The 25720-nt window shown below is 45.4% G+C and overlaps 1 protein-coding gene and 1 non-coding gene across 5 annotated transcripts in view; one reads left to right on the top strand and one right to left on the bottom strand.

The window, feature by feature from the left end:
- Window positions 1-855: 855 nt before the first annotated feature.
- LOC119623020 (metal transporter CNNM1) overlaps window positions 856-25720 on the bottom strand; it is a 52634-nt gene continuing 27769 nt past the window's right edge. Inside the window, exons 2-8 of one of the 4 annotated variants that reach the window (XR_012090760.1) lie at window positions 22275-22418; window positions 19160-19300; window positions 17746-17915; window positions 15634-15733; window positions 15150-15197; window positions 4242-4364; window positions 856-1138 (exon numbers count right to left, since the gene is read on the bottom strand). Coding sequence is in view for 3 of the 4 variants with exons in the window: in XM_073010456.1 (XP_072866557.1) it covers window positions 14866-15197; window positions 15634-15733; window positions 17746-17915; window positions 19160-19300; window positions 22275-22418 (887 nt within the window). In the remaining variant the exon portion in view is untranslated. The other 3 variants (XM_073010457.1, XM_073010456.1, XM_073010458.1) reach the window with 3 other exon arrangements.
- Window positions 21864-21970, top strand: LOC119623021 (small nucleolar RNA SNORD67). The gene has a single exon (XR_005239511.1). It is a non-coding gene; the product is annotated as a small nucleolar RNA SNORD67 (small nucleolar RNA).

Below are 25720 nucleotides of genomic sequence, written 5' to 3'. Positions count from 1 at the left end.
CCCAAAAAGCGGAGGAAGCTGACTGCGACCTCTGCCAGCCTAGAGCGGGGCTCCCACAGTGCCGTGGCAGGCTAAAGGGCTCCCCGAGCACAGCCAGAGTGAGCGCCGAGACCGAGGAAGCGTTGAGAGCGAGGGCTGATAGCATGTTGTCACCTCTCGGCAGGACCACATCCTACCCGCGCCCCACCCCGCCAGCACCCAACTGTACCCGTCCTACAGCACTCCGTCCTACCCACCTTAGCCCCACCAGAACCCCAATCTTACCCGCACTCCACTCCTACCCATTCTCTGCCCGGCCAGCACCCTGCTTCTACCTGCACTCTGCTCCTTCCAGTGCCCTGCCCTGTCCTGCCAGCACCCCACCCTACACATGCCTGGCCCAAGCAATCACCCTACTCCTACCTGAACCCCACTCCTACTCACACCCCGCTCCTACCCACCCCACCAGCACCAGCCCAAATCCAAACCCTGCTCCTACCCACACCCTGCCCTGCCAGCACCCCACCCTACACATGCCTGGCCCAGCAATCACCCTACTCTTACCTGAACCCCACTCGTACTCACACCCCGCTCCTACCCGCCCCACCACTCCAGCACCAGCCCAAATCCAAACCCTGCTCCTACCCACACCCTGTCCTGCCAGCACCCCAGTACTACCCACACAAGGATCCTACCCCTATGCTGCTCCTACCTGTGCCCCACCCCACCAGCACCCCACTCCTACTGGAGCCCATCCACACGGCACCCTGATCCTGCCTGCACCATGATCCTACCCTTGCCCAGCTCCTGCCTGCTTGAGGTCTTCATACTCCTAACATTTAGACAACCACACAATCCATTAGATCCATTCAAAATGTTTATTGATAAACTAAGATTTATGACGTGAAAGTCACACACACACGTTGTGGGAAACTGAGGACTGGAGAGACTGATATGAGAGTACAGGAGGATTGTTTATTTTAGGTACACAGCAGCTCAGTGGATTCGCATCCAAAAAGCTAAGCATTAAACAAAGACAGAGCGGGGTTTTTGTAAGTGGACTTACAATAAATAAAACCAAAGCAGCTAATCATATGACAGGTCACATAATCTGTAGCATAGCATAACTTGTGGCCTTGCATAGCTGGTGGTCCTGTAGCTGCATTGAAAGAAAAACAAGAACTGGCTAAATACAGACATTTGTAAAATGTCTGTATTTACATTTTACACGCTTAAGAAGCCTGGGGAAACAGTAACAGTAAAATAATTTGTCTTTCTTTTTTTTTTCCCTTCAACCTTGCTCTGGAAGGGGGTGGTGTCTGGAGCCCATTCCTTTGGCTTTGGCTTCTCAAACAGCTTATCTTACAACTGTCCTTGAAGTGAGCTGCTAAGCAGAGGAAAACTTGTTCTTTTCTTTTTAACCCATGCCTTGCCTGTTACTTTTCTTGGAGTGAATGAACGCATCTTTATTTTTAAATTTCTGCCTCATGCAAACAAAATATGCTGGAATTTAATTTGAAATTAAAGAGGTCTAGGAAATAATAAGTCACCAAATTCTCAAGAATACATTCATTAGAGTAACATGTAATTTTTAAAAGTAGTTTTAAACAAAACGTAGTTTTAGGGAAATCAAGATAATTTCATTTATGGCACATAAAATTCCATAATCTTGTGCATAACACTTTACAATGAGAACTGTTGTTAACCAGGACACATTATTTTCTCTGTTCATTCTTTTGACACACAGATTTATGTTTCCCTCCTAGACTTCCTTCCAAAAATGCCTGTTTCGGATTCCTCAGAGTACAGATAAAAAGGAAGGCTTGATCAGCATGTGGTGAATCCGAAGATTCAAAGAGGTGCCATGGCTCAAAAGTAGACATTTTGGTAAATGTGAAGAAGTAAGATTCAATGAAGATGGTAAGAAATGAAAGGTGTTACCAAAAGTGGGTGTGTGTAGCTATGCTTGTCACACAAAGTAGGCTTTAAGTGAAAAAAGCACAAAAATAGAAAATAAAGGTCCTTATAAAATGATAGAGATCAATTCAGCAAGAAGGTAGAAGAGTTGTCAATGTGAACACACCTGATGCAGGAGCCCCAGTTATTACAGTAAGAGTTATTCGAGCAACAGACAGAGACAGACAATAATAGCTGGGGACTCCAACACACACTTTCAGCAACAGACACACCCTCTCAGCAGAAAAGCAACAAAGACCAGACTTACACTCCAATAGAAGTCGAAGGGACCTGACAGGTAATTACAGCACATTTCACCCAGCAACTGCAGAACCTGCGTTCCTCTCATCAGCTCACAAAACATTCTCCAGGATAGGCCACATTTTAGGCCACAGAACAAATCTCAAAAAAGCATTTAAAAAGTGAAAATCATAGCAAGTATCTTCTCAGAGTAAAATGGCATAAAATTAAAAGCCAATAACAAGAGAAACGTTGGAAACTCTCCAGGTATATGGTATATAAATAATGGTAATAGTGAAAAAATCAAAAAGGAAAGTAACAAAAACATATCTTGGGAAAAAAAGGAAACAAAGGAGAAAAAATACATATAGTAGGTGTTTTTGAAGTAAAAAAATGCAGAACAATAAAAAAGTTCAAAGATACAATAAAAGAAACACTTTCTGAACTAAAAATTGATTTGAATATGTTTTCTTTCATTGGTAAGAAAATGACTGGCAGAGAAAAGTGATGTCCCTGAATGTTTTTTTTTTTTTTTTTTTTGAGAGGGAGTCTTACTCTGCCACCCAAGTAATTCTACCTTAGCCTCCCGAGTAGCTGGGATTACAGTCAAGAACCACCATGCCCAGCTAATTTTCTGTATTTTTAGTAGACATGGGGTTTCACCATGTTGGCCAGGCTGGTCTCAAACTCCTGACCTCAGGTGACCCACCCACCTCGGCCTCCCAAAGTGCTGGGATTATAGGTCTGAGCCGCCACGCCCAGCTGATTAGACAGGCTTTTAAAGCCACAGCAGAAGCAGCAGGAATATCTGTAACCGATGGCCAAACAGTATTAAACTCCTGGGTTGTTTTGGGAGGAGTCACTACAACTACAGCTCAACTAACACAGTGCTGGGGGGACCTACTGGAGTTGACAAGATCCTCTGGGGGCACAAGTGGCAATGGCTGTGCACCAGTGGCTGGATATTTCTGAAAAATGAAAAAAAATTAAACTAGTAGTCATCCAAGATGATGTAGAATTAATGTACTGAAAAGCATTGATGAACATGGTCCGGCTCAACAGGAAAGCTGCAGGAATCGTGCACACGTTCAATGCCCACGCAGCCACTGACATCACTGGCTTCGGGGTCACAGGTACAGAATGTGACCAAGCAGCAAAGGGGCTCTCTTTTTAAAGGTGCTTTCATAGGCAGGCACGGTGGCTCATGCCTGTAATCCCAGCACTATGGGAGGCCGAGGTAGGCAGATCACCGGAGACTGTGAGTTCGAGACCAGCCTGACCAACATGGAGAAACTCCATCTCTACTAAAAATACAGAAAATTAACCAGGCATGGTGGCACATGTCTGTAATCCCAGCTACTTGGGAGGCTGAGGTAGGAGAATCACTTGAACCTGGGAGGTGGAGGTTGCGGTGAGCCGAGATCACGCCATTGCACTCCAGCCTGGGCAACAAGAGCAAAACTGTCTCTAAATAATATAAAATAAAAAGTGTTTTCACATATGACAGACATTACCAATAGTGTCAAATAGCAGTTGGTGTCTTTTCATTTTATGTATGTTTATCATATAAGTCTGTTTTTTTTAGTGTTTTGAATGGTTTTCTGGAAAGACAGCATTTAAGTGGCACAGGATGGTATCCTAGTGTAAGAGCGTTGCTTGAATCCTTTGTCTTTGAAAAGCCTACTCTTGGACCGGGCATGGTGGCTCACGCCTGTAATCCCAGCACTTTGGGAGGCCAAGGCAGGTGGATCATGAGGTCAAGAGATTGAGACCATCCTGGCCGACACGGTGAAACCCCGTCTTGGCCGGTCACGGTGGCTCACACCTGTAATCCCAGAACGTTGGGAGGCTGAGGCGGGCGGATCATGAGGTCAAGAAATCAAGACCATCCTGTGAATGGTGAAACCCCATCTCTACTAAAAGTACAAAAAATTAGCCGGGTGTGGTGGCGGGTACCTGTAGTCCCAGCTACTCAGGAGGCTGAGGCAGGAGAATGGCGTGAACCCGGGAGGCAGATAAACCCTGTCTCTACTAAAAATACAAAAAAATTAGCCGGGCATACTTACGGGCACCTGTAGTCCCAGCGACTTGGGAGGCTGAGGCAGGAGAATCACTTGAACCTGGGGGACAGAGGTTTCAGTGAGCCGAGATTGTGCCACTGCACTCCAGCCTGGTGAGAGAGTGAGACCCTGTTTCCAAAAAAAAAAAAAAAAAAAAAAAAGATAGAAAAGAAAAAAGAAAAGAAAAGAAGAAAGAAAAGCCTAGTTTTGTCACTCAAGAGCATCTCACACCCAGGACAGTTTCCAGTACTGCATTCTGTTCAACACAGTAAGTGCTTCATTGCACAAAAAACACTTTGAAGACAAAAAGAAATTTCATTTTTTGTAGCCTTCCTGATATTTACAGTAATACTATTAACTGTTTATTGACAACAAAAATGACATATTTGCAATGTGATGATGTGATGTAATTAGTTTTTTGGTTTTTTTTTTAAACCGAGTTTTGCTCTTGTTGCCCAGGCCAGTGTGCAGTGGCAGAATCTCAGCTCACTGCCACCTCTGCCTCCCAGGTTCAAGCGATTCTCCTGCCTCAGCCTCCCTAAAGAGCCGGGACTACAGGCTCCGCCACCATGCCTAACTTTTGTATTTTTAGTAAAGACAGGTTTTCGTCATATTCGGCAGGCTGGTCTCCAACTCCTGACCTCAGGTGATCTGCCCATCTTGGCTTCCCAAAATGCTGGAATTATAGGCATGAGCCACAGCGCCCAGCCGAAATGTGATGTTTCTTATTGTAACAAGGAATTGCCTTTTAAAGGGAAGTTCATGTATTATACTCATTTGTAATATATAATTATGCAAATAATTTTTAAATATAGTCAATAACAAAGATTGTTCTGTGTATGGTAGTGTTTAAAACCTTTTTTTCCCCAAGATGGAGTCTCACCCGTTGTCCAGGCTGGAGTGCAAGAGCGTGATTTCGGCTCACTGCAACCTCTTCCTCCCGGGTTCAAGTAGTTCTTCTGCCTCAGCCTCCCGGGTAGCTGGGATTACAGGCGCGTGTCACCACACCTAGCTAATTTTTTATTTTTAGTAGAGATGCCCGGAGTTTTACCATGTTGGCCAGGCTGCTCTCAAACTCCTGACCTCAGGTGATCCTTTTATCTTAGCCTCCCAAAGTGCTGGAATTACAGGCGTGAGCGACTGCACCCGGCCAATACATTTTTAAAAATTTTGTATACTGATTTCAGGCTTTTTATTTTCTTAAAAACAGCAGCTATTTAGCCTAATTCTTAGCAGTGTTTTGATCTCTGGGCCAGTAGTATTTTATACATGCTTTTTGTGATCTGTGTTCACAATCTGCATTGCCAGTGTTGCAGCTCAAACGTAAGCTCGGCTTGTTATTCAATAAATATTTAATTTTTAAACTTGCTTCTGTATGGCTAGGTGCAATGGCTCATGCCTGTAATCCCAGCACTTTGGGAGACTGAGGTGGGTGGATCATGTGAGGTCAGGAGTTCAAGACCAGCCTGGTCAAAAACTCCATCTCTTCTAAAAGTAAATAGTGTATAAGCCCTGGGTCCTACGCTCTGGGTATAAGCACCGGGTCCTAGGCACTGGGTATAAGACTTGGTCCTATGTTCACCCCAGGACCCCCTAGCACAGGTCTAGTGGCTTCTTGTTATTAGAGGTGAATGTGATCCTGGGCACCATTTCTTTGGGGGAAAACTGGATTCTTTGGGGCTCCAATTCCTCTATGTTGCTGGCTCTCCTAGGCTGTCAGTACCACATCCCACATTCTCCTGTGTACGGGGGGAAGGGCACCCCAGGCACTCCCTTCACACTTCCCCCATGAAGCTGAAAGTGGCCAAATTCTCCCATAGAAGTTTCCTGCTTCCTTGAATAAACATAGAAATTGATCATCCCAGCCTAAAGAAAGTTACATTTGTCTCAGTGGAGTTGTTTTCTTGGGAAATCTCCCAGAGAACGGTAGGGAGCTGAAACTTACCAGCTCGGGGCCTGACAGTGAGAGCCTGCCCCTCACCCCTCCCGCACCCCTCTGGAGCGCCTCAGCCACCTGGTGTCTGTTGACCAACGCCTCTGCCTCCCTCCTCCCTAACTCTTGTTTTCCCACAACTGGTTACCTTTCTTCCCGGCCAGGCCTCCGGGACCCCCACCCTCTGCACTGCTCTGGATGCTCACAAAGGCTCTCCTGCCCGCTCCCTGCCCAGCTCCTCCCCTCCTCCTGCCTTTGACCATGCAGAGGCCGAGCTCCACGGTGCTTCTGCCTCTGAGAAATAGCTGGGGGTGCGCTGCAGGGGAGCCTGGAGCATGGGTAGGGGAAGGGGTTTTGGGGAGAGGGCGTTGTTCTCAGAGTCCTCTGTGTGGCAAACCCCAGGAGTACCAGATGTTGCATCTCCACCTGGCTTCCCTGCCCGCTGTGCAGTAGAAAGGGCGCACGTGGTGAAAGGAGCGGCTGTGCACGGACCCAGCTACTGGTGGCCTTTCCAGCACCCGCCCGACTTCCACCTGTCTGGCTGCTACCGCGCCATGCTCCTGCCCGTGCCCAGTGGCGCCTGGCTCCCGTCCGCGTCCTGACCCCATTCTGCACCTGCGCGCCCCGCTCCTACCTAAGGCAGACCGGCGCCCGCTCCTACTCGCCGCCTCGCGCTGCCCCTTCTGGCTCCTTCGGAGCAGCCGGCACCCGCCTGGCCCAACAGTGATCAGAGTAGGGCGCGCAGCCGCTGAATGCTCTGGAGTCCCTGCCCAGAGGTGCCACGCCCGCGTCGGCCACACCCGGGCTGGCATGGGGCTGCGGGACTTAGCGCCGCACCCCACCGACCAGAGCCACCGTCTCTACAGCCGCGGCCCCAGAGCGCACTGGGGATAGCAAAGACGACATCCGGTGCTGCCGCGGCTGCTCGGCAAGTCAGTCTTGCTGGTTACAGGCGCCCGCACCGGCCAGCGCAAAGGTGGCCCGGAGTGCCAAGTGGCGGAGCCAAGGCTTTGAGCACCACTTTTCTGCTTGCGCTGGGCAGGGGGCTGCATGTGACCGGCCACCTGGCCTTGGCCGGGATCGCACTGGTGGCGGGCAGCGGGCAGGTCTCTGGCAGGAGCAGGCGCCCGTCGGCAGCGGGGCCAGTGCTCAGAACCTAGCGCTCTTGGAGTTCCCAGTGTGGTTGTCCCAAGCGCCAAAGCCGGTATCCTGAAGGAACCAGGACAGCTCTTTCAGGGCAGGTGTGGGCGAAGGGGCAGGGAGGGAGCCCAGGAAGCCGCGACAGGCACCGGGGTCTGTTTTTGCAGGAGGTGGCACAGTCCTGGTTTTTTTTAAAATTGTATTTCTTTATGCTTTAAGTTCTGGGGTACATGTGCAGAATGTGCAGGTCCCTTAATAGGTATACATGTGCCATGGTGGTTTGCTGCACCCATCAACCCGTCATCAACATTAGGTATTTCTAATGCGATCCCTCCCCCCGGCCCCAACAGGGCTCAGTGTGTGATGTTCCCCTCCCTGTGTCCACGTATTCTCATTGTTCAGCTCCCACTTATGAGAACACGTGGTGTTTGGTTTTCTGTTCCTGTTTGCTGAGAATGTTTTCCAGCTTCATCCATGTCCCTCCAAAGGACACGAACTCATCCTTTTTTATGGTTGCATTCTATGGTGTATATGTGCCACATTTTCTTTATCCAGTCTATCATTGATGGGGATTTGGGTTGGTGCCAAGTCTTCACTATTGTGAACATTGCGGCAATAAACATACGTGTGCATGTGTCTTTATAGTAGAATGACTGATAATCTTTTGGGTATATACCCAGTAATGGGATTTTCTAGTTCTAGATCCTTGATGTGGAGAAATAGGAACGCTCTTACACTGTTGGTAGGAGTGTAAATTAGTTCAACCATTGTGGAAGACAGTGTGGCGATTCCTAGTTTCCTTTTTGACCTCTACCTTCCTCATTCCTCCTCCAGCTCTGCCGCTTTGGTTGGCAGGGGAGTGCAGGGGCCCATTTTCCTTATGGGGATTTGAGGAAAAAGGAGGGTTCAGGGGTTGCCTGCCTACATCTTTTGTAGCATCAGTGAGGGATGAGGGGGAATGGCCTACTTTGGTCTGACTGTGATTGTGCCATGGGCCATCTCTGTTCTCCAAAATGGATAAGGAAGCTTAATTACATAGACCTGTAAGAGTACAAACTAGAATTATTAAAATTCGTTATACTGGAGCAACATTTAGCATCAGACAACCAAACACCAAAGCCAGCTGTCTGTCAAAACTACAGTATGAACTCTGAGCCCAAGTTAGGATCCCAGATGAACTCACTTACTTTACACGGAGCTTTAACAGTTCCCAAATGCTCATCACACAAGAGCCAACCCGAAGGATTATTTCCACTTATCACATTTTGCAAAGTAGAAATATTATTTTTAGAGATTCCCTGTATATTTGAGGAGAAACTGTCATTATTGATCTCAGTGCACATTATGAATGGATAACTGAGCCCTGAAAACGAACCCTTGGTTCCAAAGTCTCTGTCTCTGTGCTTTTGTGGATTTGAAAGGACTGTCATGGGGAATTCAAAATTATCTCCACCACCAGAAGAAGAAAGAAGGAGCGAATCTGGGGAAAGGGAATGATAACTGCAGTGAGGCTGTGTACTTTCAGGGGAAACCCCTGATCAGAAGTTTCATTTTTAAATGAAAGCACCTGCCAAGTTGGTTAACCACACCACACCCTGGAGGTAATCTGCAAACCACTGTGCTCTTACTTCAAACTAAGGCTCAAATAGAAAGAGACTCCCCATGGATAATGATGGCAATATTTGGTGCAGAGACCTCTGGCCTCAATCTAGTGTGAGCACCAGATTTGTTATTAGCACTGCTTTCAAAATGCAAATAAATCACAGCCCTCTAGAGGGCACAAAATGTCTATATTCAGAGGTAAAGCAAGGTCTCAGGCAGTAGGTGGAGAGCACGATCTAAGACTTAGATTCCAGTCCTTGTCCCTCTACATACCTACTACACATACAACACTCACTGACTTTCTCAGAGCCTGTTTTTTTGTCTGTTGTTTTTCAATGACAATTCCTGCCTATCTCCCAAAGTGATTGTGGGGAGTCAAATAAGACAATGACAGTTCTTTTTTAGACCTAAAGACCCTACTGGTTTCTAGGATTTATTTTTCCCCCATATAAGATAGGGTTGAGATTTAGCATATATGTAAACTAATGTATCTGGATCAGAAATCAATATTTCCACTCAGCACATTTTGCAAAGTAAAAAGATTTTTTTAGGTACTTTGGCATATTCTAGGAGAAAATGGCATCATTGTTGATCTCTATGCACATTATGAATGGACAGTCGAGCACTGAATAAGAACCCCTGGTTCCAAAGTCTCTGTGCTTACAGGGCCAGAAGTTACCTGGAACTTCTTTTTATAAAATCCCAGACCTCTGAGGCTACTTCTTTTAATGATATGGAACAAAAGCAAGAATGACAGAGGAAATATCACAGAATAGGTCCTGTGGATGTCACCTGATCACTGGGAAGGCACAGTGATTAGCTCTAGATAGAGACCAGACATAAGGTGGAGAGGAATAAGCCAAAGGAGAAGTTAGGCACTCCCTACCTCTGGTTTTCTCCCACTGTACCGACCACTGCTCCACCCTGCACAGTTAAACCAGGGATGGGAATAAGCTTACCTCTTTATGAGTAGGGTTTGCATTGTGTTGACACTAATCTCTTGTTGTGTTGAATACCCACAGTCATGGAAAAGGGGGGAAAGTTGAAAATATTCTCAGGGGCACGTGACAGCACCCAGAGTTGGATCAGAAGTCTCAGCACTTCCTGGAGGTTCTGCACAGCAGGAAGGTATCACTTTCATCTCTGACATTGGGTTATCATGAACTTTATCATAATCAATACAGATGAACTAGAATTAACCTTCCTTTAACTGGGAAGTTACAATTAACTAGGTCATCTGGTTATCTGAAGGTTAATTAAAAAGGAAAACGCATCCTCGCTTTGATCTTTTGGGCTGAAAGTCTTTTAAAATGTGCATCTCCCCTTTCCTCTGAACCTTCACAGCACACTGTTGGCATCACCAAGATTCACTGCATGTGAAGGAACTTGAAGGTCCATCATGTGGTCATTTCTAATTTTGCTGGCATGTAGGAGTAGACCATTTAGCTGGCGAGGGCACCAGATTGGTATCTCACATTGACTGTCCAATCCTGTAGTCATCATTAAGGCATGAGCTCTCACAAGGCAAGAAAAACTATTTCTTAATGGAAAATCACCATCGAAAGAGAGAGAGAGAAAATGTCAGTGAAATTTGAGAAGGTGGTTAACTTATCTTGTATAGATCAACATGAGGACCAGATGGTTTTTGATGAAAAAATTTGATTTTGGGAAAAAACAGAAGTCAACACAAATACTACTGAGGTTGCAAATTGGAGAACATAGCCTTTTTTAAATGTCGAGGATCTACTATACAGACAGAGAAACATAAGCAATTTCTCGATGACTGAGGATGTGGTGGGGTCTTAGTAGCATTACCCCAGCAATGGGATAAGGGATACAGATTTAGAGGGTAGAGGAAATGGAACTGTGTGCTAACTGCAGGGCAATTTAACAAATACATTCCTGGTTTAGTCATTACTTGCTCTATGAGCCCAAGAGAACAACCTCTAGAGATGAAAACAAACAGTTGATCATTCAGATTTGTTGCATTCTACTCAGTCATTCAATTATTATCTAGCTCTATGAGGAATTGTTAGCCGATTAAAAAGAAACCCAGTGACTATTTCACTTATTAACAAAAGAGGTTAAACCTAATGAAAAGTTGTTTTGAAAGTTTTACATATAGCATCCTTTGTATGAGCAGAGCTAGTGAGAATATGATGATCACACAGTAACATTATTAGGAAGATTAGGACATGGAAGGAAAGAAAGGTAGAAAGAAAATAGGTAGAAATAAAGCATAGTATTCCACTATTCCCATTTCATTCATGCTGTCCTCCTCATCCCTCCATTCTGTAGTCAAACAAATGAGGAAAAACTCACACTATCCCTCACCCCCACCATTTTTCCATGTGCGTACATAGATACATTCCTGGGAGGTAAGCTCACAAATGACAGCACTGAACCAGCAATGCCTGGGTGGTATGTGCAAATGAGTGCTGTTTGTGCAAAGTGCTATGCCTTAGTCACAAGAGTGCCTGTTGGAGAGATTAGTTCTCAGGCAGGAAAGTGACAGAGGCCAAAGGCTTCTTGCAAACCCCTCTGGATCTACGGAGACCCAAGACACCCATGCATGTTTACCTGGGGAGCCTGCCAGAGAGTCCCCTCTGCTGACAGCGAAGGTACGAGACACAGAGACGGGCACTAAAGAGTCAGGGGCCAAGGATTTGAGTTGCAAAAGGGAAGATATAAACACAAAAGGAAAGAGACAAAGAACAAAGTGGGTGAGACAGTCTGTTCCTGGATCTTCACAACATCACACTTCTCTGCAAAAAGGAATCTTGACTCTGAAAACACAGAAATCACATCCTCTTACAAAGTCACTCTCCAGAAAGACAAGAAAATAAAATGGATTTTGCTGAAAGTCATCTGAAAAGATGTGCAACACATCTTGGAATCAGAGGCAGAAGCACAAGCCGAGCCCTGTGGGAAGCATGTAGGCAGCATTCTCTGAGGCTCCCATTTTGAGCCAGCAAACATGCTGGGAGCCCAGCGCTGCATTCCCACCAAGCTCTCCCAGCTCCCACGGAGCTCAACTGCCAAGGGCACCTGCATGGGTACTCAGAGGCCTGAATGGAAAGTGTGTGCTCCTGCTAGGGGCATCCTTGAGGAAGCTAGATCCTGCCTCTGACTCCTAGGAGCTCCCTCTGGTTACAGTGTTGGTGAAGAACTGTGCATTGCTAGAGGATAGGGATAAAGGAAGAACAATATCTCTAGCAGTGTTAATGTGAATCAACTTGAATTAAATCATAGCCACTTTGTGGTAAGTACCAGTGTTCCAAAGCATCTCTCTGTTCCCTTTTCCTTCTCTTTCCCCACAGAGTTGGAAATGGTGCTGGCTATCACTTGGGGGCCTGGGTAGAGTTGAGTGTGTAGTAACAGTCCAGTCCCTCCCCTTCAAGTGGTGTCTGGGCACGGGACCCATGGGAACCTGTCTTCATCTCTCTTATCTGATCATTCCCAGAGTCCTTTTTAAGGAGCTAAATGAAACCAGTCTGCAGATGATAGCATACGGAAATAGACAGCTTCTGCAGTTTTATTTGCTAAACCAAATGATTTTATTTGAAATGACCTACCTGATAATCCTTTACTCTGACATGAGATGTTAACGAATATTAGAATGGGCCTCCAATATTATGAGACACAATGGAGTTAAGAAACCCTCTATTCTCAAGAAGAATCATAGTTCTAAATGTAGAAATGTATACACCAAATTGTATACATTGTATACACCAAGCTGTAAACACTGTATACAATGTATTATATGATGTATAAATGTATACACCAAACAGAAAGGAGACCTGTTCTTTCCACATCTGCACACCTGTGTGTGCACCTATTCCAGCTACCCTGGGTTCCTGGCAATCAGAACCAAGAAGGAGACAGTGTAGATTATGTTCCCTTCGCCTCATACAGGAAAGCCAGAGACTTCTTTGTAGCCTCAAGTTCAACTTTGAAGCATAGGTCATCGTGCCAGTATTCCAGCAAACTCATAATCTCACTCCTCATCCTCAAAGGCTGATCAAGCTAGCTTCAAGCATGGGGGAGGGGGCTGGGCCAAGACCCTGTAAGATTTTATCGCCTTTTGGCTTAGACTTAAGCTCTCCCTCAACCTATAGGGTTGAGGTCCTTGGCCAGTGAAAGATGCTGGGTGGCTGGACCATGGGCTGAGCCTTCACCTGGGATAACTGGGGTATGGCTGGCCTTTGCAGTTACTTCACACTTCGCTACACTAAATATGGATTCCGGGAGGATGGAAAATGTCTTTTTACCCCTATTGGCTAATAATATTTCTTTTTCCTTCTGAAGATTTACAGAGATGCTCAGTAACATGGGGAGAGAAAGAGAAAGAGCGTTATGCTTCTTTTCAGTTAACTAGTTTTAAAGGAGAAATCAATGTTGCAACTTTATTTCTATCTCGCTGATGCCATTGAAAGCTTTTGAAAGAAAGAACTAGAGACAGGAAGGAAGGAAAGGAAGAAATCGGATAACATATTCCTTCCACTTAAAACAATTTTTTTTTTTTTGAGATGGAATCTTGCTCTGTAGCCAGGCTGGAGTAAGGTGGCATGATCTTGGCTCACTGCAATCTCCACCTCCCCAGTTCAAGCGATTCACCTGCCTCAGCCTCCCAAGTACCTGGGATCAAAGGCATGCACCACCATGCCTGGCTAATTTTTGTATTTTTAGTAGAGATGGGGTTTCACCGTGTTGGCCAGGATGGTCTCGAACTCCTGACCTCGTGATCCACCCGCCTTGGCCTCCCAAAGTGCTGGGATTACAGGTGAGAGCCACCATGCCTGGCCACAGCATTGGGCTAGGAAGCCATATGTAGGCCTTTTTTTCTCAGAATTTCCACCTCTTTCAGTCTTCTGGAAGAGATCACAGACATTTCTAGGTAACATATTAGAATCCCAGGAGTAGTCCCTAATGTGATGGAGGATGAAAATTTCCTTTAGAGAACTAAGGTTTGCCAACGTCCTGTAACCCGTCCCTCGCCCATTGAGAGTTCTACTGAGCACCGATGCTTCCTTCATCAACCTTGATTGAGATTCGTTGTCTTAAGTATAATAATGTACCAGGGTCTTTTCAATTTTACAGATCTCCTCCAACTAAAGTTCTGCCACTCTTCAGACTGGACAGGTACTTCATTTCAGCCACTGGCTGGGCTATTACACTGTAACAATTACACTGTAAATTGTTCCACTATTTTCACTTAGAAATTGCATTCCAGAATATGATGGATCTGAAACCTGTATTTTCCTGTGCTGTGTGAACTAGCCAGGACACCAGGAAGCATCTTGGCCGGTCACCAACTTACTGGGTGATTTGAAGCAAGTCATTTCCTTAGTTTCACTCATGTTAAAATGGTATCTACCTTGTCATGTTCCAGGGACTATGATATCAAGCTCTGGGACTCTCTGACAATTCCCACCACAAGGGAATACGTAAAATCTTTTTTGTGATGCGAGGAAAGACCCTATTTGGCATTGAAGTGGCCACTGTAAACACTAACAGCTGAAAGCAAAATTCAGATTCGTGAAACAGAAAGAAAGGTAGAGAAATAATTCTTTCTGGATCACACTTTTAATCAGAAGAAATGCCATGCCCTTTAAACACAAGTGCAATAACTACACAGGAAACAGCAAGAAGGCACAGCACAGAAGGGGCAGAGCAAACCAGCCATCAGCCCTGTGCCTGCCCCCTACCAACAGCATGCATGGCCAGCTGGCAGATACCTCTCCACTAGCTGAGAGGTGGAGAAGCAGGAAAGAGAAGCAGATAAGCAGCGTATTGCACAAGGGTGGAACTTACATCCCCAAATCTTGCAGTCACTTCTTACTGCGGACAAACCCCACAGACACAATAATAGCATATGAGAGTTTCTGAGTAAAGGCCATGAGTGAATTGTTACTGCACAGAAAGAAGGGCTGAACCTCTGCCCAAGCACACAAATCACCTGCCTGCATTTCCTGGAAGGTGGCAATAAGCAGTGCCTCCCCTCCCAACCCCTGCTTCCCCCCAACCATGTGAGCAGAGAAGCCGCAGAATACATTCCAAACACAAGAACCTAAGCTCCCATGGTCTGTGGGTACCTGGCAGGAAGCAGTGCTCCTGGCAGAACATTACAAAGAGGCTGCCAGCATTTGTCTTAGCCCCAGCCCAGGTCCAGGTCCCCAGAGCGGGCTGAGGCAGGACTACGATGGGGAGGACGAGGAAGGGGTTTGAGAGATACATACGAAAGACAGAAGATCCAGCCAGACTTCCAACCTTCCGCACGTCATTATCTAAGGACAGAAGGATGCAGTGGGTTTCAGAGGCAACTCAGAAAACACACTTCTTATGGGAATCTTCCCTCTTCTATCCACCCCCAGCACCAATTAACCCTGTAAAAACCAGGCAATTAAATGGAAGGGTAGGGAACCAGTATAAAAAGCAAAATAAACTCGTCTTTTCACAGTGAAATCTACCACCCTAGATCCCTAACACTTGACAATATTACTGCTTTTTACAATTCAATTTTTGTCACCTTTCTTTAAGCACTAACTGAATGAAAAGTGATTCATACACACATTTTGCAGAGGAAGGAACTAAAGCCAAGGAAGTTAAATGGCTTGTCCAGGGTGATTAACAGGAGTCAAAGGAGGAGTCAAGACTTGAACCCCTCTGCTTTTTCTACCATATCCCATTACTTTCCCAATAAACAAACGGAAACTAGAATACCTGAGCAAGCAGTGGTCATGATGGCTGGGACGCCATAGTAAGTAAAGGCTCCATTCTCAAAGCGAAGGCCTTCCTTACCAACCTCCACCTCCACTTTACCCTGGGGGAAAAAAAAAAGGAAGTGTACTATGAATGTATATGAGCACTTCCAGTTCTACTATTGACTAGAACCCTAAGCATTTCTGCTTGGATAACAAGTGGACAAGACCCGTGTTCTTATCACAGAGGAATGTTAATTCTCTCCAGATTTAAATTTGAGAAAGCACTTCCAACCTAAGTAGCTCTTTGCAGTAAATTCAGTGCTTCGTTGTTCATAAAACAGCAGCCAGTCATGAATAACCAAGCTGTCGTTGCGTACTGTAATGGCCCTTCCGTGATGCAGGCCTAAGTACCAGCTAACCCAGGGCCTCATAAACTGCCCCACTGGTTTAGTCCAAGACTGGACCATTTCTAAGTCAGGTCAAGATAAAATCTAGGCCGGGTGTGGTGGCTCACGCCTTAATCTCAGCACTTTGGGAGGCCAAGGCGGGTGGATCACAAGGTCAGGAGTTCGAGACCAGCCTGGCCAATATGGTGAAACCCCATCTCTACTAAATATATAAAAATTAGCTGGGTGTGGTGGTGCACGCCTGTAGTCCTAGCTGCTCGGGAGGCTGAGGCAGGAGAACTGCTTGAACCAGCAGAGCTTGCAGTGAGCTGAGATCGGGCCACTGAACTCCAGCCTGGGAGACAGAGCAAGACTCCATCTCAAAAAAAAAAAAAAAAAAAAAGATAAAACCTAATTCTGTGTGAAGCTTGTTTAATTCATTGCCAATAATAGTGATAGCTGACGTGTAATGCATAGCATGCATGAACATGACACTGTGTTATGTGCACTGCATAGATTCTCATGCAATTAGCCCCACAACCCCATGAAGCCTATGCCATTTTTATCCCCGATTTACTGGGGACTCAATTTTGAGGCTCAGAGATTGAATAACTTGGTCAAGGTTAGTTGGGAGATGGCAACAATGGAATTTTAAAGCCATAGTTTTCAAATTTCTGAGCCTACACTCATGCTACTACATTTTATTCCATGTTTTATTTGAAAACTGTTAAGTTTATATTCAGTATAAGACATGAAACTATGTGCTCATTACATTATACAAACAATGTAACAGGATTCTTGTTGATTTCCAACAGTGAAGCACATGACTCCATTTTTTGGAGAAGAGAGGTCATTTTGTTCAGATCATTTGGAAGGATATATGTGAGGCAAATTACAGTGACAGAGCAGAGAGGTTGGAAGTGGACTGTAACAAGGAGACCATTTCTAAGTTCATGTGAGCTTAATTAAGATTCTAAAACACAATCAGCATATTTAGGATTCACAAGGTTATGTTGGGAAGGGACAGGGAATCAGTGACAGAGCTAATGGTGAAGCCAGACAGGGCACCAGCAGTGTTACAAGCTGTAATCATGTCAGACACTTATTTAAGACAGGCCTATTCAGGTATCCAGAGCAGAAGGTGATCATACTTATGTGAGCACTGGGGAGATGTTGCACTTCTTTGAACAGGTCATTTTTCCCCTTCCTGGTCCTCTTAAGGGGGAGAAGATTCCAGGAACTACAAAGGCTGAAATGCAGCTGAGAGAATGAATGTGTCCCGTGCACCTCCAGAGAGCAGAGCAGGGACCAGTAAGGAAGTCAGAGATGGTGAGATTTCCACTCAACAGAGAGAAGGGTTTAAAGAAGAGTTGTCTAAAATTCAGCAGGCAGTGGGCAGTTTCATTTCAGGGGATGTTCAAGCAGAGATGAGGAGGTATTATACTTTCTGCAGAGCAGCAGTTCTGGAAGTTTAGAAGCAAAACCCCTATTGGAGAGGTATTCACCCCACCCCAAACATTGCTGAGTTGTCAGACTAAATGTGAAAGATCCCAGCACTCCCAGGACACCAGTCTTCTGTGTCCAGCCCCCTCCTGTGGGCCATGAAGAAATGTCCACCCAGCTGGCCTTGTTCCTGAGGCAGCCAGCTAAGTCCCGGAACTTGGTGCTGAAGGAGGCATGGCCATTTCTTCACCCTGGAGATGCCCTCATCTGGCCCTTAGAGGTTCCCTGACTTTCCTACTCACCTGTAGAAGCAGCACAAAGTAGTCCACAGGGCGGTTGCGCTGGTAGAGGTAGTGTTCCGGGGCCTTCTTGTTCTTCTCATCAAACTTCAGCTCCTGGATCACGTTGGGATGTTTCAGGAGCCGGAGCAGGATCTTCTCCGAAAGGTACAGAGACTTAAAGGGCTCCACTTCTAGAGGCGAGTAGGGGGTAGGGAGGAATCAGCATCAGCTGTGTCCCACCCATTCCAGCAGTGGCAGCTGGGAGGAGTCAGAGTGGGCACAATGAGGGCCCCCTATGCATGTACCAGGGCACCAGGCTGGCAGGGCTTCTGCAGTTCCTTTGGAGTGGAGAATCCTAATCCCAAGTGTGCATCTCAGGGCCTTACCCATGTCCTCTGCAGATGTGTGTCCCTGCACTGGCACCTCAGGAGAAACAGGTCTCCATCTGGAAATGTCTGTTTCATTACTAATTTTCTTTGATTTTATTTAAAATTGGACATGGATAGCTAAGCCACATAAACAGCAAATACTTTAATGCTATAATTGAATGAAATGCAGATAATTTAATCCGGCTTATTTGTATGACATATATCTGCTGAATGAAAAGAAATCCCACGTTACTAGAGACAGGCAATTATTTAAATAATAAGTTGTCAATAATATGAGGCATCCTTGCATCATATTTATATATTACAGCTATTACTTATATTACATATGTTAAACTTATATTACTTATATTACATATGCTCTGGGAAGTAGTTAAAAGAAATCTGTATTCAGAACTAGAAATTCTATCTTAAAGCAGCTCCAACTGAAAATTTTCTACTCTTTAGCACCTAAAACAGTGCTAGCGCTCATTATACACTCAATAAATACGTGCTGGATTAATTAAATATTGAACTTCATGATAGGTATGATCATTCTAGGTCAGTACAATAATTAGGCATGGATGGTCAGAGGGTTCAAAGACAAACTTGACCTTCTTCACAAGAAGGAGTTTATCTTTGGATTTTCTCACTTTTTTTTTCTTTCTAAAGATCCCAAGATTCACAATCCACTTCTGTATTTAAACAATTCATAGCTTCTATGGCATTGCTCTAGGGCACCGTAAGTCTAACAGACAGGGAGATGGCCTCAGGCTTCAGCCAGGAAGTGAGTAGAAAAGGGAAAAGTGCGGCAACGGTTTCTTTAGCTCTTTTCTCTGGTAGAAGAGTTGAATTATACTCATTTCTTCCTCTATAAGATCAGGCCTGGGGCTCAATACGACAGTAGGTGGCATCCATTACCCTATCTAAGGCAACCTCCTTCCTAGGACAGTGCTTCTCAGTCCTGACAGCGTACTGGAATCAGGCTGGAAGATTTTAACAAGGATTGGTGCCTGGGTCCCACCCTCGAGATTGTGTTTTAGCTTCTCCGGAGTGGAGACTTGTCCTACCTGTGGCCATGAAGTGGTGTGTGGCCAGCAGAAGCTGTGGTGAGATCTTCACCCGCATCTCTGTGTCCGAAAGCTTAAACAAGGAGAAGTCATGCCGCTTCCGCTCCCGGTGTGGGACCCTCTGCTTTTTCCGATTATCAGCTGCAGGGTCACAGAGGACAGATTGCAGCTATCTCAGAATCACTGTTGGTCTTTGGAGGTTTTCCCAGAATCACAGGGGAAAGATAGAACATTTCTGCAGTGTCAACTATGGGTGACATCACAGTATCACCCAGGAAGTAGAAGGATGTTGGTGAGGGATAGACAATGGGAGACTGCCATCATTTCAGTGTTTTCCACACTTAGCGGGTGTATAGTAGAAAAAGGGGAAAGCTGGCTTGGGGTACCCAAGTCTGGGGTTCTGGGGCTGGTTCCACTACTTACTCACCATGCAACCTCTCTAAGCATCAGAGTTTTTATTTTAATCTGTACAAGGAGGCTAGTAATATTTAATATAGCTCTCATACTCATCTTGTGCAATTAATTATGAGACTCCAACTGGAAGCTACGTGTGAGAATGCTTTTACACAAAGTCATACACACACAAGGGACCTGCATTCTTAGTATTGAGAGGGTTGCAGGGGCCCAGGGAATTTCTGACTCTGTCCCCCTCCTTTCCCCTGAACTGGCCTCAACTAGTCTCCTGCTGCTTATCTGAACCATGCTCTGAGTGGTACCTGAAGCATGCCACACAAGGGAAGAGGGCAGCCACTACCTCTTATCTCACAATTTCCCTGCTTCAACTCCAGTCCCTCCACTGGGAGGGAATCAGGGGAAATATAGGGAAGAAGAGAGGAGAAGAAATAAGATTGGACCTATAATCTCTAAAGGTGGGTTTTCTGGGTGGGGGGCCTCAGGCAGGGTCTGGTACCTCCCAAGAGCCTATATATCAGGCATGTAATTATTGGTTGAAAAAATTTGCTTTTTCCAATTTAATTTGTTCTCATTCTTTTTAAAGCTTATCTAAATATATCTACTTCCCCCCCCCCTTTTTTTTGCTTTCTCTTTTTGGTACAGGAAATGTTTCCTTTGGTTCTTTCTCTTTCGTTTTCCCTGAGTTTTGAGTAAAATTTTGAAACTGCTAGCCCATCTTATCTGCATTAAGGGGAACAGGGAAAGGGATTTGGGTTTTCTCCAAACTTGGCCTAAAGGGAAACAAGGCCGTGGGGGAACATCGGTGCAAGCTGAGTGGCTGCAGTGAGAATGAAAGGGAATGAACCCTTGTGGCAGGAAAATAAGGCCCCTGAATCTGGCTCCTTGGTGTGCCCTCTCTCCTTTTCGGGCTTGCTTTTGGGTTTCCTTCTAGAAGGGATAAAGTGCCCTCCTGCCGGCGCAGCTCTTCCGTGGCCCGCTCTGACTCTGGGACTTCGCAGTCATCTGGCCCCTGCTTTGACACTCCTTTCGCTCAAGTCACAGTGGGCAGACCTAGACCCAGGTGTCCAGATCACCTGAGGTCAGGGTCATGCAAGAAGAAAGACAGTATCCCTGGCTTCTGGGCCTTTTCACAGCTCTTAAGGAATCATGCCAGCAGCTGATTTACCCTAATCTGCTCCTGTAGAAAGAGGATCACTCAGCAAAAGAGTAGCAAACACAGGTTATCAGCCTCACTCTCACTAGTGAGCAACTGTCTGATTTGTATAAGTTTGCCTAAATAGTCCTCTTCTCCCCCATCAGATTGCTACTTAAAATGGCATCATTAGGGAATCATTCCTCTGCTCGCCCCTTCATGCCTTAGATTTTAATAGTGTGTGCTTGAAGCCTTAATGTTGTTCAAACAAGTGCCCTGGGAGTTTACTCATTTAGACTATTATCAGCACCTAACACCTTAGCGTGAATGGCTTCACTAGTTTATCTGAGACATCCGGGATTTTTTTTTTTTTTTTTTTTTTTTGAGACAGTCCTCCCAGGCTCCCATGCTGGAATGCAGTGGTACAATCTCAGCTCTCTGCAGCCAGGGCCTCCCAGGCTCAAGGGATCCTCCCACCTTGGTCTTCCAAGTAGCTGGGACTACAGGCATACACCACCACACCTAGCTAACTGTTACATTTTTTGTAGAGATGGGGTTTCACCATGTTGCCCAGGCTACATCTGAGAATTCTAAATCAAGAGTGGCAGGCAGAGGTCGGGGAGGGAGAGGACATTTCCAAGCTCGATCTCCACGTGAGGAAGACTTATGGCATCAAAGCTCTTTCTACCAGGAGCCAGTTTCTGAAAGGCCGCATCTCACAAACTAAGGACCGAAGTCTGAAATGAGTTATCTGCAAGGAAGGAAAGGATGGCTATTCCATGAGATTAAATTCTGAGGAGGAAACAATTCCTGGCCTAGGGACTCCCATGGACTTAGATAACATTCCAATCCTAGAGACAAAGCATGCCTTTGTAGTGTTTGCAAGCAAAGTTTTGATAAGGTTCAGTAACCCAAAGTATTCACATCTGCATAGAAAAGCCTATATTGTTCCTGAGTGAGGGAGTTAGGACGGGGAGCAGACCAGAAAGAAGGAAACAGAGACAAGAGCAGGGATTCTAGTGGCAGGGAAAGAACAGAAACCCAGGGTGGTGGGCTGAAAGGCATAAGAGGACAGGGAAGTGGGTAAGAAGGAATATTCCGTTTTTGGCTTAGGTTGTGAGTAGGCAATCTCATGACCGTCCCCACTGCTCACTGCTGTTCTGGTGTGAGTGGAACCCCTGTTGGGGTTTGCATCCAGGTGGATGAAGCAACCAAACAAGAACAAAGGGGACAGAAATAAGGGCAGAGAGGCCTCTGGGCACCATCCTGGGAACACTGTGTTTCCTGTAGTCTCTTTTCTACCCAAAGGCTGGGAGGTCTCCTTTTCATAGTCTTGGCTCAGTTCCTGAAGGCTCCCTCCTGATAAACACTTAGCTAGCATGTTCCCAGTGACTCAGAAGTGATTCCAGCTAGGGTATCTTGCCACAGCAGCACCTGGCATAAGTGGCTGACACACATCAGGGCACACAGTTTGCCATGATACCCTTTCTATAAATCAAACAAGGCCTTACCTGAGAGTCTTGGAGGGAAATAAGATGACCCTGGGAACAGCCAAGGCTGTGCACTTACTGTAGAGATCCATTTCATCCAGGATCTCTGACTTGATGATCTCCTCTATGATATCCTCCAGTGTGACAATGCCCATCACCTCATAGAAAGGATCTCCTTCTCCCTCATTATTCACCCGCTGGACAATGGCCAGATGAGATTTTCCTAGAGAACAAATGAAATCACAGTTAAGTATCGGGGACATCTTCATAGATCTTTCTTTGTAAGAAAAATGATACAAAGTTGCATCTGACCAATCTCAGGACTGCACTCATCCCTAGACCTCCTTAAAACATGAAGTTTTTATGCAAGGGCTTATAAGTGCAAACCTTAGTCTTTTAAATTTGTGTTTCTATTTAGGGAAGTTACTGAATATACTCAAAACCAGTTGATATTTTTTCTTTGAACTTTTACATATTAGCAAGTATGTGTTAGCTGATATAATATATACGAATTGAAAGAGCAAGAATTTAGAGTCAGAATTATGGTAAAAGTCATTCTCCTCCCCTAAGCCCCCTTCCCCACTAACTATCCCAGTTACTATCCCTTGGCAAATCATTTAATCTCCACCGAATTACCATCTCTCATCTAGAATCAGGAAATAACGCCAGTGTGGTGATTTTAAAACATGGCCTTCATGGTATGCCTCCCACGGAGAGGTGTGGTCTACAGCCCCTTCCCTTGAATCTGGGTGGGCTTGTGACTACTTCAACCAAAAGAGAATGGGAAATGAATGTCCATTATAAGATTTCTGAGGCTAGGTCATAAAGGCATGTAGCTTTTGCTGCAAGAACATTGTAAGAAGTCTATTACCCTGAGGCCACCATAGTGGAGAGGCCACATGTAGGTGCTTAGGTGCCAGTCCCAGCTGAGCCCACCCTTCCAGCCTTCCCACCTAAGTGCCAGCAGTTTGGCGAAGAAGCCGTTTTGGAAGTGGATCTGCCAGTCTCAGCTGATCCAGCCCCTTGTCTCACTCACTCCCCAGCCAAGCAGCCTGCCTGCCTTCCTTCCTTCCTTCCTTCCTTCCTTCCTTCCTTCCTTCCTTCCTTCCTTCCTCTTTCTTTTCTTTCTTTCTCTTTCTTTTCTTTCTTTCTCTCTCTCTTTCTTTCTTCTCTCTCTCTCTCTCTCTCTCCCCACTTCCTTCCTCAGCCTCCCAAGTAGCTGGGACTACAGGTGCCTGCCACCACGCCAAGCTAATTTTTGTATTTTTAGTAGAGATGGGGTTTCACCGTGTTAGCCAGGATGGTCTTGATCTCTTGACCTCATGATCCTCCCACCTTGGCCTCCCAAAGTGCTGGGATTATAGGCGGGAGCCACCTCGCCTAGCCTCTCCCCAGCCTTTTAAGCAGCTTCCAGCTGTGGCCCCAGACACTGAAGCAGAGATAAGCCATTCCCGCTGTACTTCTTTGGAATTCCTGACTCACAGAATCTGTGAGCATAATAAAATAGTTGTTGTTTTATGGCTCTAAGTTTTGGGGTAGTTTGTCAGTAGCAATGGTAGCTTGAACAATCAGTACCTGTAAGGTGATTGTGGAGCTCCAATGACCTAGTGAATATGTGAAAAGACTATAAACTACAAGGTGTCACTGGCAGAGACTTCACAGACTTCATTTTTATTGACCGATGACTGAATAATAATAGTTTCCATTTACTGAGGTCTTACTATGTGCCAGAGAACTCTAAATTTATCTATTTAATTCTCATAACAACCACTGAGGTAAGTGCTATTCTCCACATTTTACAGATAACAGAACAGAGGCACATATTGGTTAAGTAGCATGTCTGAAGTTACACAGCCTGTAAGAGCAGAGCTGGATTGCAAACCCAGGTAACTAGGTACAGTACTAACCTGGGGACTGAAGTTTTGTCTAACAGTCCTGCTTCATATCAGTTTGTTTTCTTCTGCTGTATAGACACATTTCCTGGTCCTTTCTCTCTCTCTCTTTTTTTTTTTTTTTTTTTTGAGGTGAAATCTCAGTCGCCCAGGCTGGAGTGTAGTGGTGCGATCTCCGCTCACTGCAAGCTCCACCTCCCAGGTTCATGCCATTCTCCTGCCTCAGCCTCCTGAGTAGCTGGGACTACAGGTGCCTGCCACCACGCCCGGCTAATTTTTTGTATTTTTAGTAGAGATGGGGTTTCACTGTGTTAGCTAGGATGGTCTTGATCTCCTGACCTCGTTATCCGCCCACCTTGGCCTCTCAAAGTGCTGGGATTACAGGCGTGAGCAACCGTGCCCGGCCTCCTGGTCCTTTTTCTAAAATGAAAATCTGGTTGGTTCTTTTCCTTGGCTCAGAGACATTTAAGGAGAAAATCTGGGGTACTGACTCAGATGTTATTATGGAAAACAATAAAAAGCAAGTTCATGCTTTATTAGTACCCTTTATAAACTCTTCCTTGGCCATTGCTAAAAAATACAAAAAACTAGCCGGGCGAGGTGGCGGTCGCCTGTAGTCCCAGCTACTCGGGAGGCTGAGGCAGGAGAAAGGCGTAAATCCGGGAGGCGGAGCTTGCAGTGAGCTGAGATCCGGCCACTGCACTCCAGCCCGGGCGACAGAGCCAGACTCCGTCTCAAAAAAAAAAAAAAAAAAAAAAAAAAAAAAAAAAATCAGTCAAGAGGAGTCATCAGTTCGCAGGAGGCATAATTAACCATTAAAACGTAAATAAACTTCTGTATCAAATATCTGAAATCATAAGACAGCTACCCCTTGGAGTTTTTAAACTAAAACGAAATTGGAAAGATGGCATTCGTATCACCCAAGAATGGTCTCTAATTTCTTCCCTGCCTTCAACCTAACCTTCAGCCTACTTCTGTACTGATCTGATTATGTTACAGCTCTCCTCAAAAACCGTCTATAGCTCCCAACTGCTTACAGAATCAAGTCCAGGCTCATTAGTTTGGTATAATATCATCAAGATTCCGCAATGTGGCTCTTCCCTGTCTTAACTGTGTGCGCTGCTACATCCCCTAATCATTCTACTCCATGCGTACCAGGTTACTACCACTTCCTCGATTTCTCTTCCCCATTGCCGCCATCTCTCCTACCACCAACTTTGAGCTCTAGCCCAGGTACCAGCTCTCCAAGAAAGCTCCCCCAGATCTACCCCACTCTGAATCTGAACCAACCTCTCTATTTCAGCATTTATCACAAATTGCTACTTCCTGTAACTAGCAATGTATGTGTCCTACACTAGACAGCATTTCCTCCTCACATCATGAACTACTTTAGAACAAAGGATCGTATACTTAAATAAGGTTCCCTCCATATATCGGACAGCCAATCAGTGCCTGATGAAACAAAGACTGAATAAAAACTCATAATTTATACAATAGGTGATATTAAAACGGGATACTAAAGAAAGCCTTTATTTTTTGATAAAATATAATAGTATGTTTAAATTAAAATTTAAATCCTGAATCACTGGTTCTAAAATTATCCTTCCTGGAAACAACTACATCCTACCCAGTT

The sequence above is a fragment of the Chlorocebus sabaeus genome, chromosome 23 (genome assembly GCF_047675955.1).
Source record: "Chlorocebus sabaeus isolate Y175 chromosome 23, mChlSab1.0.hap1, whole genome shotgun sequence".
Classification (NCBI taxonomy): Eukaryota; Metazoa; Chordata; class Mammalia; order Primates; family Cercopithecidae; genus Chlorocebus; species Chlorocebus sabaeus.
This window is presented reverse-complemented; position numbering and strand designations above follow the sequence as displayed.